At 46.9% G+C, this 18,419-nt stretch overlaps 1 protein-coding gene across 2 annotated transcripts in view; it reads left to right on the top strand.

Moving 5' to 3' along the window:
• Nucleotides 1-545: 545 nt before the first annotated feature.
• LOC137438846 (adhesion G-protein coupled receptor F3-like) overlaps nucleotides 546-18,419 on the top strand; it is a 134,875-nt gene continuing 117,001 nt past the window's right edge. For both annotated transcript variants that reach the window (XM_078767322.1, XM_068134263.2), the window contains exon 1: nucleotides 546-809. In XM_078767322.1, the coding sequence (XP_078623448.1) occupies nucleotides 708-809 (102 nt within the window). In that variant the 5' untranslated portion in view covers nucleotides 546-707. The remainder of the gene's footprint in view (nucleotides 810-18,419) is intronic.

Genomic DNA, 18,419 nt, shown 5'->3' with positions numbered 1-18,419 from the left:
ATAACAGCAGGGTAGGACACTACATTGGAAGAACACTTGGAAGAAGAATGGGTGAGGGGAAGAATGAGAGAATAAAGGGAGAAGAGAGGACAGAAAGTGGACAAGTGAGATACAAACGCAAGTGCAACAAATAAGTGGTTGAAAGAAGTGGAAAGGGGAAAACTGGAGACGAAAGAGAAGTGGAACAAATAAAAGGGAAGGTGGGTGAAGGAGGATGGGAGAAAAGACAATACCCTAGACAGGAACGGGTGGGCTCGGTGAGGGTTATCGATGCTAGAGAAGATCATGAGTATTGTTGAGAAGTGACCTGAGGTGAGCAGCCATCTTTGAAACACTCGACGGACGGACGACTGACATTGAACAGACGGAGAAAGTTGGTTCCACAGGTGAGAGAAAAGAGGAACAAATGAATGGTGGTAAACAGTAAGGCTTAAATGTCCAGGAGTTTCACCAAAAGTTTCCACAGCACAAAAAATTGCACACAGTGAGGTAGACATTAAATTGAAAGACGGTTTAAGATGGATTGTGGGATGGATTTCCACTGGTGAGAAAAGAAAGCAGTAATGTACAAGAAAACTTTTCACATAACGTCAAGTGGTTCAAACACAATTAAAATATACTCATACATGTCCATCAAAAGCGTTTTTAATATCCCTTTCTTGGCAGAACTTTCTTGCTTAGCCAACTGAAACCACTCAGTGCTTCGCATGGTCAAGACCATGATGCATAAGGGCTGCCTTGTGCCCTTGTATGGCCTGGTGTTTCTGGCTTCAGGTTTCAACTGGACACATGCCCAAACAACATCACAGGTGAGGGTGGTGTACTGCTGATATCGAAGGGGAAACCCATGTAGCAATTGTTGCACACTTGTGGCCATAAATCTCACAAATAATATCAAACGTGGGAAAAAGTTCATCAGTCCATCATGCTCATGCCAAAATGTCTCCCTGTACGTACAACAACTAATAAAAGTTCATACTTCATGAACATCCATGAAGAAAGGTTTAAAAGAAGCATTTCGTTATTTTGTTTGTTTGCTTTTAAAACTAGCAAAGGGACCCAGTGCAATGGAGATTTTAAAATAACTAGTGTGATCAATTGGTAACCACTCTCCCAATATTGTGGACCTGTTTTTCACCTCCTCCATTGCATCACAGCTACACAATATCACACCCGATTGGTTCCTCTGACCATATTCTTGTAAATGTCTCTTTACTCAGCATCCCACCTCCTCTGACTGCTCTCTCTAAAGGCCAGTATTGGCACTTTAATAGCAATGACTGGACTGACATGCCGAAAGTAAATTTTGACTTTTTTTGGGAGGATTACTGCCTCTCCTCAAGCAACTCTGCAGAACGTATGGCTGAAGTTATTGATACAGGAATGGAGGCTTATATCCCTTCTCTTTTTCGAATATCTCTTCTTCTAATTCCTGCTTCAACCATTTCTGTTCTGCAGCCATTCGTGCAAGGGATGTGGCATATCAGTCTTGAAAATCGTCTTCTTCCTCTGACTCACATTCAACCTTCATCTCTGCTCACAATCATTGCAAATACAGTCGGGCCCAAAAAATATTGGCACCTTTGCACTGTTTTCAAATAATGCACCATTTCTTCCAGAAAATTGTTGAAATTAAAATATATTTTGGTATCCACAAATGTATTTCTTTGGTTTACAGTGGAACAAAACAAAAAAGTGAAAAAAAATTAATACATCTCAGCTTATTTCACACAGGAATCCGAAAATGGCCCACACAATATTATTGGCACCTTTTGGAAGTTGTTAGAAATAATTAGATTTCGAGCAGGTGATTCTCCTTTACTTTGAAATTGAACTCATCTGTGATGAGTGGCAGGTGCCTACAATATAAAAATCACTCATTAAACCAGTTTGAATAGAGTAAAGGAGTCATTCTGCTGTTTTGTGTCACTGTGTGTACCGCAATGAGCATGGAGAAAAGAAAGAAAACCATAGAATTGACTGAGGAGGTCAGACACAAGATGGTAGCCAAGCAGGGACAATCTCAAGACTACAAGTCCATCTCCAGACACCTTGATGTTCCTGTGTCCACTGTACATTATGTTATCAGGAAGTTTAAGGCCCATGGCACTGTAGCCAACCTGCCTGGACGTCGCCGAAAGAGAAAACTTGATCGAAGATTACAGCTAAGGATTGTTCGAATGGTGGAGAAAGCACCTAGATCAACTGTCAAACTGATTCAAGCTGACCTTCAGACACAAGGTACGACAGTTTCAACTCGCACCATCCATTGCCAACTCAATGAAAGGGGGTTATATGGCAGGAGACCCAGGAGGACCCCACTGCTGAGAGAGACATAAGCCTGACTGGAGTTTTCCAAAACACACCTGAACAAGCCAAAACCCTTCTGCGAAAATGTCCTGGAGACAGATGACACCAAATTGGAGCTTTTTGGTAAAACACAAACACATCATCTCTGTGTTTACAGAAAACAAAATGAAGCCTTCAAAGAAAAGAACACCTTCCCTACAGTCAAGCATGGAGGAGATTCAGTGATGTTTTGGGGTTGCTGTGCTGCCTCTGGCACTGGGTGTCTAGTGTCAGATGTTCAACCTAGTGTCAGAAAGCTGTGTCTCTGTCGAATGTCATGGGTCTTGCAGCAGGACAATGACCCAAATACACTTCAAAAAGCACCCAGGAATGGTTCGACATAACGCTGGACTGTCCTGAAGTGGCCAGCAATGAGTCCAGATCTAAATACCTTTGAACACCTGTGGGGAGATCTGAAAACAGCAGTTGGGAGAAGGCACCCTTCAAAATTGGGAGAACTGGAGCAGTTTTCACAAGAAGAGTGGCCAAACTGCCAGAAGAGAGGTGGAGGAAGCTCATTCATGGCTACAGAAAGCTCTTGACTGCAGTTATTTTGTCCAAAGCCCGTGCTACAAACTATTAAGTCTCGGGCAGTGGTTCCCAACCTTCTTGTACTCGCGACCCCTTTCTCAAAACCCTGAAACACACGCGACCCCCCTGCCATCAGCCGTTTCAGTTTTACAAATTTTTCTGAGAATGAAAAGGGAAGAAAGAGAAAACAATCATTAAATCATCAATTTTTACAAATTTTACTACAATATTCCTTGCACATTATAAAATTCGGGTAATTTTAGTTAGTTAGTCAAACCAAGCTCATCATTTTTTCTCACTGCCATCCATCGTCGCACAACCCATGATAGTCATCACTAACATACAGTCACGTGAAAAAGTAAGTACATCCCATGTAAAGTTTTGACTTTTTCAACATATTTCAACATACGGCTATTTGATCTTCATTTCAACAATATTGATAGATAAAGGTGATATAATATTTAAAATATCAAGAAACATTTACATTTTGTAGTCCATTGTATAATTTAAATAAACATAAATGCAAATTTTGCATGTGGAGTCCCCTCGACACAGGGCAGATCTTATACAGTCTTAGCTTATTTCCCAGACACAGGCCCGTTCACACTCACAGGGGAAAATGAAAGAAGGAAATGTTCATGCGCTGAACGCGCCGGCTCCGTTGTTCAGGAACAGCTTCGCCCAGCGTGGCCCTCCGCGGTCACAGCACGTCCCTCGATGAAGGCAAGCAGGCAGGCGGGAGGGATCCTGGCGGCACGTATCTCGAACAAAGGCAGGCAGGCGAATATGCGCGTCTCTCGCCCGGCTCGGCGGTTCCTCACAGCGCGATTAATCAACGGCGCGCTTTCACTCGCGTAACTCAATAGAGGATCTGCCTCAAGCTCAACCGAGCGTTCAACTTGTTCAAGCGCCTTGCCCCTCAAAACTGCTTGACTTGTTTCAGCGCACCTCTCCTCAGAACTGAGGTGGTGGCTTTGCGCAAAGGGTTATATTGCCACGCCCGAAGCCCGCATCGAATGTTCCAAACCATGCCTTTGCCACAGTCGTAAGCCACTCCCCTCGAGCCCTGATTGGCGGCTCGCGCTTACCGTCGGCTCCTCCTCCGCCTTCCTTCGGCCTGCCTCGACTTGTCAGGCCGGCCTCATGCTTAATTTGCGCCAAAAACCAAAGCATCAAGGCGGCATATAGCATTGGAAGGACCTAACTCTCATTATTCTACTCAATGCAAAACTACACATAGGAAAGGTCTATGCTTACACTTACTTTGAAATAACTGATCTTAAACGAGGCTACATGTTGTAGTGTGACTATGAGGGGGAAATTAACCTTTTATTGCAAAAACACAAACCGCAACACTACCCCTCTCCCTCGTCAGACTCGTCCCCGAGTCGAACCCAACAAATGAAACGGCCGGTTTTGAGAATGACATGCAAAATTAACCTTACTTTTACATGTGACATATAGGTGTGGTTCCCCCTAACATTTACTCTAACCGGTGTATGCTACAGTTTTAAAACACTAAATATGTCCCCCCTATTGCGTTGAGTAGCTATCTAACAGAATCACACCCACAACTAACAGAATTCCGGAATTTGTCAAACTAAACACATAGCCGGTGGGCAGCATTTTTATATTTACAAGCACAAAACTTAATTTATTTACAATTCTATGACCCAGGACCTGTCCTTTTTTGGAAGAGAAGATTGGAGGGGAGAGAAAGCACAGCAAAAATACAACACATCAATCATAATAATCAGAACAGTTGCTGCTTGCTTCTTGCTTCTTGCTTCTTCTGTGTGCCTATCAAACCAGCTGGCCCCAGGACCAGCATACAGGCCATTTTTTGGGGATCTTCAGGGCTATCTAACTTACAAATCTTCTCATCCCTAGCACACCATAATAAAAATGCACAACAAATGCGTTTATTTCATTTCTTTGCCAGGCAGGGCCAACCTTATGTGGTCCGACTGCGTGACATTAATGTCACTCAAAACAAGTGGTCCAAAGATGCAAGGTGATGTTGCAGCAAGGTGCTGCACAGCAGAGGTGCAAAGCCACAAAGCTTGTGGTACATAAGTGTGTAAGGTGCAGCAAAGTGTTTGTGGCCGCAAAGTGCTGCACAAGTGCAGCAAAGTTTTAACAAAAGGATGTGGCAGCAAATTCTGTACAGTTTGGCTGCACAGAAGTAGCAAAGTGCAGCAGGGATGCTGCACAGGTTGATGGTGCTGCACAGTTCCACCTCCAAAATGGTCCTGGAGTGGGGGGAGAGACAAAGCACGCCCAGCAAAGCGGAAAGGATGCAACGGCACACAAAAATACAAGGTAATGCAAGGTGAGGGGCGCGGAACAGCGAGCAGAGCAGGCTCGTCTCTAACCGTCCATACCCCCCACCGTCGGCTTACACTACCCTAGCCCTCGTTGTATTTACAATTCGTCTCTACGTCTTGTCTCCCATATCCCCCTCTATCTCAAATTTGTCTCCCAATCCCTCCCAGGAAGGAAGGAATGGAACAAACACAATGTCACTTTACGTCATGATGCGTCTCACAACTCAAACCGTTTACAGAGCCCTGGTGTGGAGCTTCGTCCTCCTCGGTGATTGGCTGTGGATGGTGCGAAGGGATTTCTCATCTCCTAACTACACTACTGACATTACTTTGTTAAACTGCCCGGGGTCGTACCCTGCCAATCGGCCTCTTTAAACTATGTGGTTCTAAAAATCCGAATTCCCATTGCCCACTCTGCGGTGCTCTCCAAAATTTGGGTCTCACTCCCAAAACATTTTCACTCTGTGCCCTTGCACAATTTCGGGGCTGGGCCGTGTGGCTCCACTAGCAGGTCTACCTACCTGCGCACCTCCGCCACTGAAGTCGCCACCCGAGCTTACCTGCTCCTGCGACTACCTAACTGGGGAAGGCCCCTCCTGGCACTTTACCCCCTGATGCCCACCTTGGCATTGGGCAACCCGGGTCCTCTCCTGGGATCCTCGGGCCCCACTCAACAACTCACAACTACCCTAACTGGGGAAGGCCCCTCCTGGCACTTTACCCCCTGATGCCCACCTTGGCATTGGGCAACCCGGGTCCTTCCCTTGGATCCTCGGGCCCCACTCACAAACTTCACTATAACTAACCGGCTCCCAGAGCCTACCTGCGGCCTCCCCTGGCCGACAAACTACCAGTGGCGGAGTGCCGTAACTACAAATGGTAACGCAACAACCACAACCCCCAAGGATTGGAGCCGCATGCAACTGAAACTCCGAGGGAGTTGGTGACGTAATGTCATGGTCAATGACTATAACCTCCAACTGGTATCGTTCCGAGCATAACCCCCAAGGGATTCGAACTGCATGCAATTGAAACCCCAAGGGAATTGGTTACTCCGGAAACCAATTGGGACAATTATGGTCAATAACCATAACTACAAATTAAACCACACGACCAGCCATGTCACATACTCACGCACCCTACAAAGCACTACTTGCTACTGCCCACAACACAGGTGTCAATATCCATACAAATTTTGCCTATGCCCTCTACCTGGTTTTACACTACCCACCCTGGGCATCCGTGAATGGGTTCCATCTCCCCCCATTCACTCCTTCGCACCATGCATTCCACACCTTTTATTCCCACACCAAGCATTCCACACCATTTATTCGCACACCATTTATCTCACACACACCTTTTGTCTCACACACCTTTTGTGCTCACACACCTTTCGTCCTGCACACCATGCAAGTCAATTCACACTACTACTTTCACATACCAAATATCTGGCACACCTTTTGTGCTCACACACCTCCAAACACAATTCCTTTTATTTTCCACACACACACAGCATCATCTAGCTAACTACTTCCCCTACTCTCGTGCTTCCCCGTCGTCCCGTTACATTATGCACTACCTTCGTCATTATGAACCATCTAATCTACCTACGTCCCCACTATAGGTACAGTGTCACTACTTAAATCTCATGTCTCTAAAGTCCTCTAGTTCCCTAACATTATCCTAGCCCTCCCTCGGCTAGCTTCGGTGCCCCATGGAGGTAACCATTGCTGGCACCCCCATGTGCCTATCACTGCCATCCCCCTAAACTAATGCTCATGGGCCCTGGCCGCATGAGGAATGGTCAAACTACCATTCCCCCATGTAGGGTACACTATCCTCATCAGTCCGCTACACTCTACGAGCCTCACCAAGTGGATGTACATTGTCATGGCTCGGCCTCATAGGGCCGAGTGATCCATGCGGGTGGTTTGTCTCCTGTATGTTGGGACCGTCAGGCATTTTCGATTCAGGAGAGGAGGTATGGATGGGCCGAGGTTCAGGGCCCAATCCCTGCACGGGGCCTCACGGTCCCACGCACGATGACCCAACCGCCCACGGTCGGAGCACCGCATCCGCCAAGGTGCACGGCTCCGAAATCTCCTACCTCCCCTTGAACCTCGCCGATCGCCTTTGCCGCCATGGCACGGCACCAACCATACAGTGCGGGGTTGGCACGGGTCGTGCACAGCGGTCCTTGTGAAACCGCCGCAGCACCGATCCCAGCCGGTCCCTGCTGCACACAACTCACCCTGGGACTCACGTATGCTACCCGACCCCCGACGCGCTACCCCCCCCCCCCCCCCCCCCCCGGTCTGTATCGATGCATGAGCCGCGTCCTCACTACTCGCGACGCACTCCGCACTCGCACACCCAGGCGTCCCCGCGCCTCCCATACACTCCGTTACTGCACACTCTCCTTCCACACTCTCTGGTGTGCCTTCTCCAACTCTCTCTGTAACACACTCGGTCATCGCACACTCTCCTTCCATATTCTCTGGTGTGCATTCTCCCTCACACACCGTACTCGCACCTGCACACCTAGGCGCACTCATGCCTTTCACAAACTCCGTTACACACTCTTCCCACACACAGTCTGTAACACCCACAGGTGTGCACTCTCCTGTTACACACCCAATCATCGCACACCCTGGTGCACACTTTTTCTCCACGCACTCTTCTTGTGCACATTCTGTCGCACACTTTTCTCGCTCACACTTTGGCGCACACTCTCTCTCGTACCACGCACCAGTCGCCCTCGTACACCGCACAATGGACCTCCCGCGACCGCCCGGGTTTCGTCTCTGTACCAAGCGCGCCAAAAACCCGTTCGCGCCAAACACATTCGCGCCATTATTTCTCACCTCAGGGTCCTCCTTCCCCGGCTTCTTCGCCAGCACCTGTAAACCTTTATTGGGGTTAGCAGGCACGGCATCACGGTGTGAATACAGACTTTGTGTGCATTCCATTACCTTCTCCCGTGATTTATTTCCTATCTCTCCCGTCTCTTCGACCCCAATCATTTCTTCAATTCCAATTATTTCTTCGACGACCGCCGGCGCCCATAAAATTTCATTTTTCCAATGCGACAACCGTCGGCTTTTCTACACCCCATGTCGCGATTTCCATAGCCCCCGTCAATTTGGCTGTGCTCTGCCCCAGCTCACTCCCCACGCATTCCTCACACCGCGTCACCTCGTCACGTACCACTGCGAGTCTGCGACCTCCTCGCTCAACCTGCGCCCAATGTCCTCCCCCATTGTGTCCATGTCGCACCTGGATTCCTCCCTTGTCTTTTTCATGTCTCTATTTATTTGATGAAACATTTCGTTCATTTCCCTGATGGGTTTGTCCCCCTGGGTATCCTTTTTGATTTCTTCAGCCCACTTGATCAGAAATGTCCTCATTTGTGCCATAAATAGGTCTACGTCCCCTGACACCGTGGGCTCGGCTTCCGCCGCCACGTGCGAGGCACCGCCATTGTCTTTACCAGCTGCCGCACCCTTTTCTGCTTCCACTACCAACTGTCTCTCCTGGTCTTGGGTCATCAATTTTTCCTCTATTTCTACCCCCACCGGCATTCGACCGCCTTGGCCAACCATGGTACGAATATAATTTTGGATTTTATACTAAATTTCGTTCGCTCATAATTTGGAGTGCGTGAAGCGCACTCCAAGTCCAATCCCACTCCTGACACCAAATGTTACGGTTTTCACGTGACCCTCCTGCCCTTACCAAGGGGAGATTAAGCCCCTTGTTCTTTTTGGGTCGTCGCAACCACGAGATTTGAATCGCCACTCCCGGGCAGACGCAGGACAGGGTTTCGGGACAATTCTCGCACGTACCTAAGTATCTACGCTGCCGCGGAAGCGGGGATCAAGTCTCGGAAGAACCACGCGTGATTTGAGTACGTCCGAGCGGATGGCGTACCACGTGGTCCATGCAATTAACTTAGTATTGAAACCAGATTAGAGCGATATAATTCGTACCACGCTTAATCAATAGATGGAAGGGACGAAACGGTCGAATCAAAGAAATAACACGTTTAATAATTATTATTTACAATGACTGGTAGAAGCAGAGACACAGGGCAGATCTTATACAGTCTTAGCTTATTCCCCAGACACGGGCCCGTTCACACTTACAGGGGGGGAAATGAAAGAAGGAAATGTTCATGCGCTGAACGTGCCAGCTCCGTTGTTCAGGAACAGCTCCCTCCGGCGTGGCCGTCCGCGGTCACAGCACGTCCCTCGATGAAGGCAAGCAGGCAGGCGGGAGGGATCCTGGCGGCACATATCTCAAACAAAGGCAGGCAGGCAAATATGCACGTCTCTCGCCCGGCTCGGCGGTTCCTCACAGCGCGATTAATCAACGGCGCGCTTTCACTCGCGTAACTCAATAGAGAATCTGCCTCAAGCTCAACCGAGCGTTCAACTTGTTGAAGGGCCTCTCCCCTCAAAACTGCTTGACTTGTTTCAGCGCACCTCTCCTCAGAACTGAGGTGGGGGCTTTGCGCAAAGGGTTATATTGCCACGCCCTTAGCCCACATCGAATGTTCCAAACCACGCCTTTGCCACAGTCGTAAGCCACTCCCCTCGAGCCCTGATTGGCGGCTCACGCTTACCGTCGGCTCCTCCTCCGCCTTCCTTCGGCCTGCCTCGACTTGTCAGGCGGGCCTCGTGTTTAATTTGCGCCAAAAACCAAAGCATCGAGGCGGCATAAAGCATTGGAAGGACCCAACTCTCATTATTCTACTCAACGCAAAACTACACAGAGGAAAGGTCTATGCTTACACTTACTATGAAATAACTTCCTTTAACAACATCCTTTTTAATCGACAAATCCCTTCGAAAAAGGCACTATAGGAGATAACTGATCTTAAACGAGGCTACATGTTGTAGTGTGACTAACTGAGGGGGAAATTAACCTTTTATTGCAAAAACACAAAACCGCAACAATATATATATATATATATATATATATATATATATATATATATATATATATATACATATTCTTGGGTAAAATGCCAGGGGCACAGAAAAGGGCCCTTTATATATGGTATGCACCATGTGGCAAAGTATAGAAAAGAAGGGACATTCAAAAAAAAATCTAGCTTGCATGCTGGACTACCCTTGTGTTCTTAGAAGGAACCAGGAAATGCTCTAGAAAAGTTCTGTATAAAGGGGCGCCAATTTGATTCATTCAGCTGCATGAAGAAGTAAATGGATTTTAATTGCCAGATGAAGGGCGCCCCTTCATATGAACATTTCTAGAGCATTACTTGGTTCCTCCTAAGAACACAACGGTAGTTCAGCACGCACACGGGAATATTTTTTGAATGTCCCTTCGTTTCTACACTTTGCCACATGGCATATATAAAAGGGGCCTTTTCTATGCCCCTGGCATTTTACCCAACAATGTCATTTCTTTTCTTTAGTTTGCCACATACCATGTAAAGTTCCCAATTCCCAATTATCAGCAAAGTCATGGAATCCATCATTGCTTCGGATATCAAATCCTTCCACTTCTCCAATGGCTTGATCTCGGATCATCAATTTGGATTCAGACCAGGCCACTCTACTCTGGACATGCTGCTTCTGCTATCTCAACAATGGATGGAGGTCCTCAATGTCAAACAGGAAATTAGAGCTGTCTCCCTTGACATATCACGTGCCTTCAATACGATCTGACACCCCGCTCTGCTCACCAAACTCTCCTCCTATGGTATCCATGGAAATCTCCATGCATGGCTTGCAAACTTCCTCTCAGGTCATACTCAAAGTGTGGCCTTGAATGGATTTCTCTCACCTCCCCTGCCTGTTCTGGCTGGAGTTCCCCAAGGCAGTGTTCTGGGCCCTGTGCTTTTTCTGGTCTTCATCAATGATCTCTCCGACTCCCTGGAAAATCCTCTCTATCTCTTTGCTGATGACTCCACTCTCTGCCGCCACATACCTCATCCCTCCAATCGGCAGTCTGCAGCCTCCTCACTCTCTGCAGACCTGGACAAAATCACAGACTGGTCAAACAAGTGGACCATGTCTTTCAATCCTGACAAATCTCACACTCTCACGATATCTCTCCTAAAAGACCGTCTGTACAACCCTCCCAATCTACTTTCTCAACAATCCTCTCCAAGAAGATCTGTCACACAAGGTCTTGGGTCTCACAATCTGCCATGACCTTTCCTGGGAAAACCACATTTCCAAGCTGGCTTCCAAAGCCAGTCGCCGACTGGGCATCCTCCGTCGTGCAAAGTCCTTCCTTGGCACACCTGAGCTCCTCACCACATACAAGGCTTTCATCCGCAGCTCAATGGAATACTGCTCTCATCTCTGAGCTGGTGCTCCTGCCTCACACCTAGCTCGGCTTCACCCTGTTGAAACCAAAGCTTTCAGAATAATTGGAATCTCCCGCGATGAAGCTAACTATGAGGGCCTTTCACTCACTCACCGCAGGCAGGTTGGTGGTTTTTCTGTCTTCTACCGACTCCTCTCTGGCCGGGCCCCCCCAGCCCTGTCTGGGCTCTGTCCCCCAAATACTCCTACAGGTCGCACAAGATCTGCCAGCAACCCTCTTCTGGTGAAACTGCCAAAATCAAGATTCTCTGCTCACCTTCACTCTTTCAATCCTCTTTTCTCCCACCTCTGGAACAAACTCTCTCTCACTCTCTTCAATCCCACTCCTTCCTCCAGGTCTTCAAAACAGCTGTTCACCACCATCTCTTATCTTCCCCCATCCAAAGCCTTGATCTTTTCTACCCCCGTTAATTCAGCTCAGATCCACTTTTCTGAAATACCGACTTCTTTCCTGGAAGTCCGAGCTGAATCCATGTGGTTTTTACCTCTCCCACCCACCATCCCCCTTCCCACACCACCTCCCCCCCACCATCCCCCTTCCCACACCACCTCCCCCCCACCATCCCCCTTCCCACACCACCTTCCCCCCACCCCCCAAGCCCTCTCCCTCCCACAGATCTCCTGATGTCCCTGCTCTCAAATGTTGTACTTGTGTGCTTCACCCTCTCTCCCCATCTTGTCTCCCGCTCCCTTTATTATGTCTTATGTGCCCCTTTGTTTGTTTTTGTCATTAATGTTGGCTCGTACATGAGCCTCCATCTTGTACACAAAAAGGGCACATTTCTATGCCCCTGCTATTTTTCCCCAAGATATATTTTAAATACAAACTAAACGCTTTGTTCATCGTACAAGACTACATTGAAAATGATATAAAAGACTTGAAAAAGGAAGGGGTAAAAAATATTCAACCCTGGCAGGATTTTAACCCACAATCCCCAGCTTGGGAGTCGGATGCATTATTAATTAGGCCATTGAGCCAGCACATTCAAATTAAATATGTATATATATTTTAAAGGGGTATACAGTGTATACATATGTATATTTATATATATAATATACCAGTAGAAGCCGAGAAACGAATTTTCAGTCCTCATGTTAAAGTTGAATCCAGAGAAACCACCCCAAAAAAAGGAAGGTGCGCTTTGTGCCTCCTCCCTTGATTTCCACACAATAAGCAATTTGATGTGGTACAATTACTCATAATGATGCTGAAATTCAGGTTTAAGAATAATTACGTTTTAAATACGAACAAAATTCATTTGCTCATTGTACAAGATGTTTATTTGCTCATTATTCAAGATGATATAAAAGACTTGAAAAAAGTAAAGGGAAAAAAAAAAATTCAACCCAGACAGGATTTGAACCCACAACCCCCAGCTTGGGAGTTTGATGCTTTATCCATTAGGCAATTGGGCCTGCACACAAGATTTGTGTAATAATATATTGAAGAGTTATAAAAGTGTGTATATATTTTTATACATTTATTTATGTGTATATATTTATATATATTTAATTTTAAAGCAAAAAACTATAGCACTCAGGTGGAATTTGTTTTGAAAGCCATCAACGAGACCTATTGGCCAATGTATATTCCAAGTTTCAGCTCGGTTCAATGTATAGTCCTTGAGATATAAGCGCCAACACATTTTGGGTGTACCGACGGAAGGACGGACGGACACACACCAATATCATTGAGGGTTTTCTAAATATAATTAAAGAATGCATAATGTGTGTATATATATATATATATATACACACCGAGATATATAGGTATGTAAGTATATATATAGATATATATATATATATATATATATATATATATATATATATATATATCCACGATATCCATTTTTCCGTTCTCCAACCTATAGCTTTGTCTTTAAAAACTCAACGTTTCGGCCAGCAACCCAGCGTGCGCCAAGCCTCCACTAGCCTTCATCAAGAGAAGTTCCCTTGTTCACCTCCTCCCAGATATATCTGGGGGGAGGGGTGGGCCTATTCTATCAACCAATCACAAAGCTCCGTTGCGAGACCTCGTGACCATGGACCCATGCTCGGCTTATGTTGCAAGTGTTTTGTGCGTGTTTGAGCGGTGTATTGTGTTTTGTTGTCCGTGTTGCCTGTGTCGGCTATGTCCCACTTTGTCTTTGTCCTCCTCCACGCATCGGTGTGTCTCTGGTGTACTTATGCATGAGAGGTCCGTATGCCTGTGGTAACGCCACAGTCTCCTCTGTCAATGGTGCCCGCGTTTGGCCAGTGTGCCAGGCCTCCAGTATTCGCCTCCTGGCCCGGTTCGGGGATGCCGCCAGCACGTTCACATTGTCCCATAGAGGAACATGGCCCGCCCTTATTCCATGCTTGGCGATAGCAGATCTTTCTGGGTGATTAGTCATCACACTAATGGACCACAAGCCTTGTGGCCTTGCACCTCTGCTGTGCAGCATCTTGCTGCAAAATCATCTTGCACTTCGGACCACTTGTTTGAGTGGCATCGATGCCACGCAGTCGGGCCACGTGAGAACAGCCCGGCTGGCCAAATAAAAGCATTTTTGTTTATTATGTGTGCTCGGGATAACGAAGTTCTGCAAGTTAGTTGGCCCCGATGCTTCAAATGGCCAGTATGCCAGTCAGGGGGCCAGCCGGTTTGATAGATGCACAGGGAAGAAGCAAGAAGCAAGATGCAAGAAGCAAGATGCAAGAAGCAGCAAGTGCCATTTATGAGTGTGTTTTTGTTGTGTTTTCTCTCCCCTCCAATCTTCTTTCCAAAAAGAACAGGTCCTGGGTCATAGAATTGTAAATATACGTGCTTGTAAATATAAGAATGCTGCGCACCGGCTATGTGTTTAGTTTGAAAATTCCGGAAATACTCGGGCAGTTGTGGGCGTGAAACTCTTAGGTAGCTGCTCAACGCAATAGGAGGGACATATTTAGTGTTAAAACTGTCACACACATGGGTCAGAGTAAATGCTAGGGGGAACCACACCTATGTGTCACATTTAAAGTGCAATTAAAAGTGACAATGTATATTGGGCCTTATTAGGGAGAATTATGTTCATTTTTAACATTTATTTGGCAATACACAATATTTAGTGATTATAGTTAACATAATTAGCATATTTTTGCCATTTTTCAACACATATCTTCATATGCAGTAAACCGGAAGCGTTCGGCATTTTCCGGAATGTGACGTCACGAAAAGACTTCGCCTGCGAACAGATTATTTGCCTGCGAACAGATTATTTATCGCCATCACAAAGCTATCGCGTTGATTTGCCGTGTGATGTTTACCTGATTATTTTTGGATGTATATGTGTGTGTGTGTGTATATGTGTATATATGTGTGGGTGTGTGTGTGTGTGTGTGTGTGTGTGTGTGTGTGTGTGTGTGTGTGTGTGTGTGTGTGTGTATATGTATGTGTATATGTGTGTGTATGTGTATATGTGTGTGTATGTGTATGTATGTGTATGTATGTGTATATATGTGTATATATGTGTATATATGTGTATATATGTGTATATATGTGTATATATATATGTGTATATATGTGTATATATGTGTATATATGTGTATATATGTGTATATATATATGTGTATATATGTGTATATATGTGTATATATGTGTATATATGTGTATATATGTGTGTGTGTGTGTGTGTGTGTGTGTGTGTGTGTGTGTGTGTGTGTGTGTGTGTGTGTGTGTGTGTGTGTGTGTGTATTCCCTGAATTCGACGTGCCGTCTGTCCAATCTCGTGACAACACGTCGATTCCCTGACTGGCTTGGCAGTGACCACATGTACACCTGCAACAAAACATGACACTCATCAACACATTATGTTATGTCCATAAGCGGCGATACTTAAAATGCTTGTCATCCATGAAAGTATGTACATTTATATTTAGTTAAGAACTCACCAGTCACTGTTTCCCATTCTGGATGCTTCTTCCTCGACATTTGTGTTTCGCGGTCCGCCATTAGCCTGATTAGCGTCGCGCTCCAGCTCGAACATATAGGGTTTAATCCCAGCAAAATCCACATTAAATTCCTCAATCTCTTCTCTGACAAATCCATCGCAAGAACTTCCCTCATCCTCCAAAAATTCCAGCACAAACTCGCTCTCACTCCCACTCAAATCCTCAAATTCCACAAGTATTTCTGCACTCGCTGATGCCAAGGTTGTTGACCTCGATAAGCCTATTGTCTTTTCGTGACGTCACAGATGCACCCCGCCCACTTTTGAAATTCATTCGGGAAATTTCCAGGAAAACGTGTTTTTCTCATAGTTAAAATAATATTTCAAAGATTTCATTTCAGTAAAACATAACTTCAGGATATATTATATAATAAGGCCCAATATATATTATCACTTTACTTGCACTTTAAAAGTAAGGTTAATTTTGCATGTCAGGCTCTACCGGGCGTTCCACTGGTGGTTTTGACTTGGGACGAGTCTGACGAGGGAGGGGTGTAGTGTTGTAGTTTTGGAATAAAGGTCAATTCTCCCTCATAGGTAGACGCGCCACAACATGAAGCCTCGCAATAGTTCAGTTATTTCTTAGTGAATGTAAGCGTAGTCCTTTCCTGTGTTTAGTTTTGTGTTGAGTAGGCCAGTGAGCTTAGGTGTTATTTTGGCGCTTAAGTGCCACGCGGCAGGCCTGAACAAGTCCAGCGAGGCCGAAGGGAGGCGCTGCAGGAGGAGTGGCCGATAAGGAATGAGCCGCCAATCAGGGCTCGAGGGGAGTGGCTACCACGGCGGCAGGAGGCAGGGCTTGGAACAATCGGGTAAGATGGGGGAGGTGCCATATAAGGTCCTGCCCCGAGCCCATTAGGCAGAATGCATGAGAGTGAGAAAGAGAACGCAGACGAGTCAGAACGCACGAGAAAGGGAACGCGCACGAGAACGAGAACAGCAGCAGAACGTGCAGAGTTGAAAGAAGAGGGCAGACGAGAACGCGAGTGGAGCTGCAGAACGAGGAATTGAATTGCCTATTGTACACGAACTCTCCCCGTGCCCTGTACCCTGCGCTCGGCGCTGTATTAATTGCGCGCTCGAGAGGACGACCCGCGCCGGGCCATAGACGCGCAATTTCCTCCTGCCTGCCTTCTCCTGATACGTGCCGTGACCACCAGAGGGCTACACCACGAGTGAGCTGCCCCGAAGCGACCGACGGCAGAGCGTGCTTGGCGCGCGAACTTCTCCCCTTCCATTTCCCCCGTGTGAGTGATTGGGCCCATTGTCTGGGCATAAGTTAAGATTGATTAAGCTTCTGCCCTGTGTCCCCTTTCCTTCATTCAGAATCATTGTACAGTGTAAATAAATTGTGTTCTTCCTCCGATTTGACCGTTTTTGTCCCTTCCATCCATTGGCTTCGCATGGTACGAATAGAACCGCTCGAATCGGGTTCCATAGCAAGGTAACGGCACAAGTCACGTGATACGCATACCACTCGGGCGTAATCGATTAAGCGTGGCTTATGCGAGGCTCGGTCCCCGCTTTCGGGGCACCGTGAGTTAAAGGTACGTGCGACGTTGACCCGATACCCTTTTTCACGCCTGCTCCGGAAGTGGCGATTCGGTCTCGTGGACCCGAAGACCCAGGGGGGAAAAATGGGTCCAATCCCCCCTTTGTCACGGGAACGGGCTTCGGGAAAACCGCAACTATATATATATTGTTACGGATCTCGGTTTCAGCACTCCCCTTACCGAGGGGGGTTTAATCCCCTCGTCTTTTAAGCTGGCCGTCCGAGTCCTGGAACTATCTCGCCACTTCCGGTCAGCGCTGAATAGGGTAGTATGCCAATTATTCCTATGACCTAAGTACCAGCGCCTTCCGGTAAGCGAGGAAATGAGCCCCGCCCGAGCCGCGACTGTAATGGACACACCGAGCGAAGCGAGCCACGACTCAGGCCGTTAACAAAAGACTAACCCGATTATAAAGCATTTGGCCAAAATCGCGCCACAGGTACTCAATGGAAAGAAGGGACTAAAGCGATCGGGGGAAAGAAGAAACCAAAGTAAGGAATACCAGACATTTATTAATTATTTACAAAACCAAAGAAACCAAAGGAGAAACAAAAGCAATATACAGAAGAAGAAGAAGAAGAAGACACAGGGCAAGCCTTAAAACAGTCTTATATTAAACCCCAGACAACAAAAAGGACAGACAACAGACTTACACGACAAGGGAATAGCAGGCAGGAACGGCTGGAAGAAGGTTCGGAGGAAAAGCACAGCGAGGAGGTCCGCTTCAAATCCACGCTCCGGGCTGGAAAACGAGCAGCCGGCGGCAGCCCCACGTATACGGTTTCAGCGGCGAAAACCCGGCAGGCATCGCGGTTTATGTTGCCGCTGTCTTGGCAGCCCGAGCGCACCGACTCTTGCACCCCAACGATGCTCATGCTCAAAAAGCTGCTTGGTGCTCCTCTCTCCCTCCTCTCTCGGTTCTTCCTCCTCGGTTCTCTCTCTCGGTTATCTCTCTCAAGCAGTCCCTCTCCTTCCTTTTATCGGGCCTCGCAGAATCAAGCCGCGGTTCCTCGGGCTACGCCCATATTGGAGCTCACCGCAGCCCTGGTTGGCTGGTTAGGGCTTACCGGCCACGCCCCCTGGTGGGTTGATGACAGGGCCACGCCTCTTCCTCGGCATTTCGCCCCCTTTTTCCTGTCCTTGGCCTCGTGCGTAATGGAGTTCTGAGTTGATGGTAAAAGAACCCTTACTGCCATTGAGGATAGAAAACCATTCGTACTGGTGTTGAAGAGCTTGGGGCCTATTCTTATTTCATTAATGCAACGTAGATTCAACTATTGGAAACACAGCCTTACCTGAAACACATATTACTGAAATAACTATAGAGAGACC

This window comes from Myxine glutinosa, chromosome 13 (assembly GCF_964187855.1).
Source record: "Myxine glutinosa chromosome 13, kmMyxGlut1.1, whole genome shotgun sequence".
NCBI lineage: Eukaryota > Metazoa > Chordata > Myxini > Myxiniformes > Myxinidae > Myxine > Myxine glutinosa.
The sequence above is the reverse complement of the archived record's forward strand: the minus strand, read 5'-3'. Positions and strand labels throughout refer to the sequence as shown.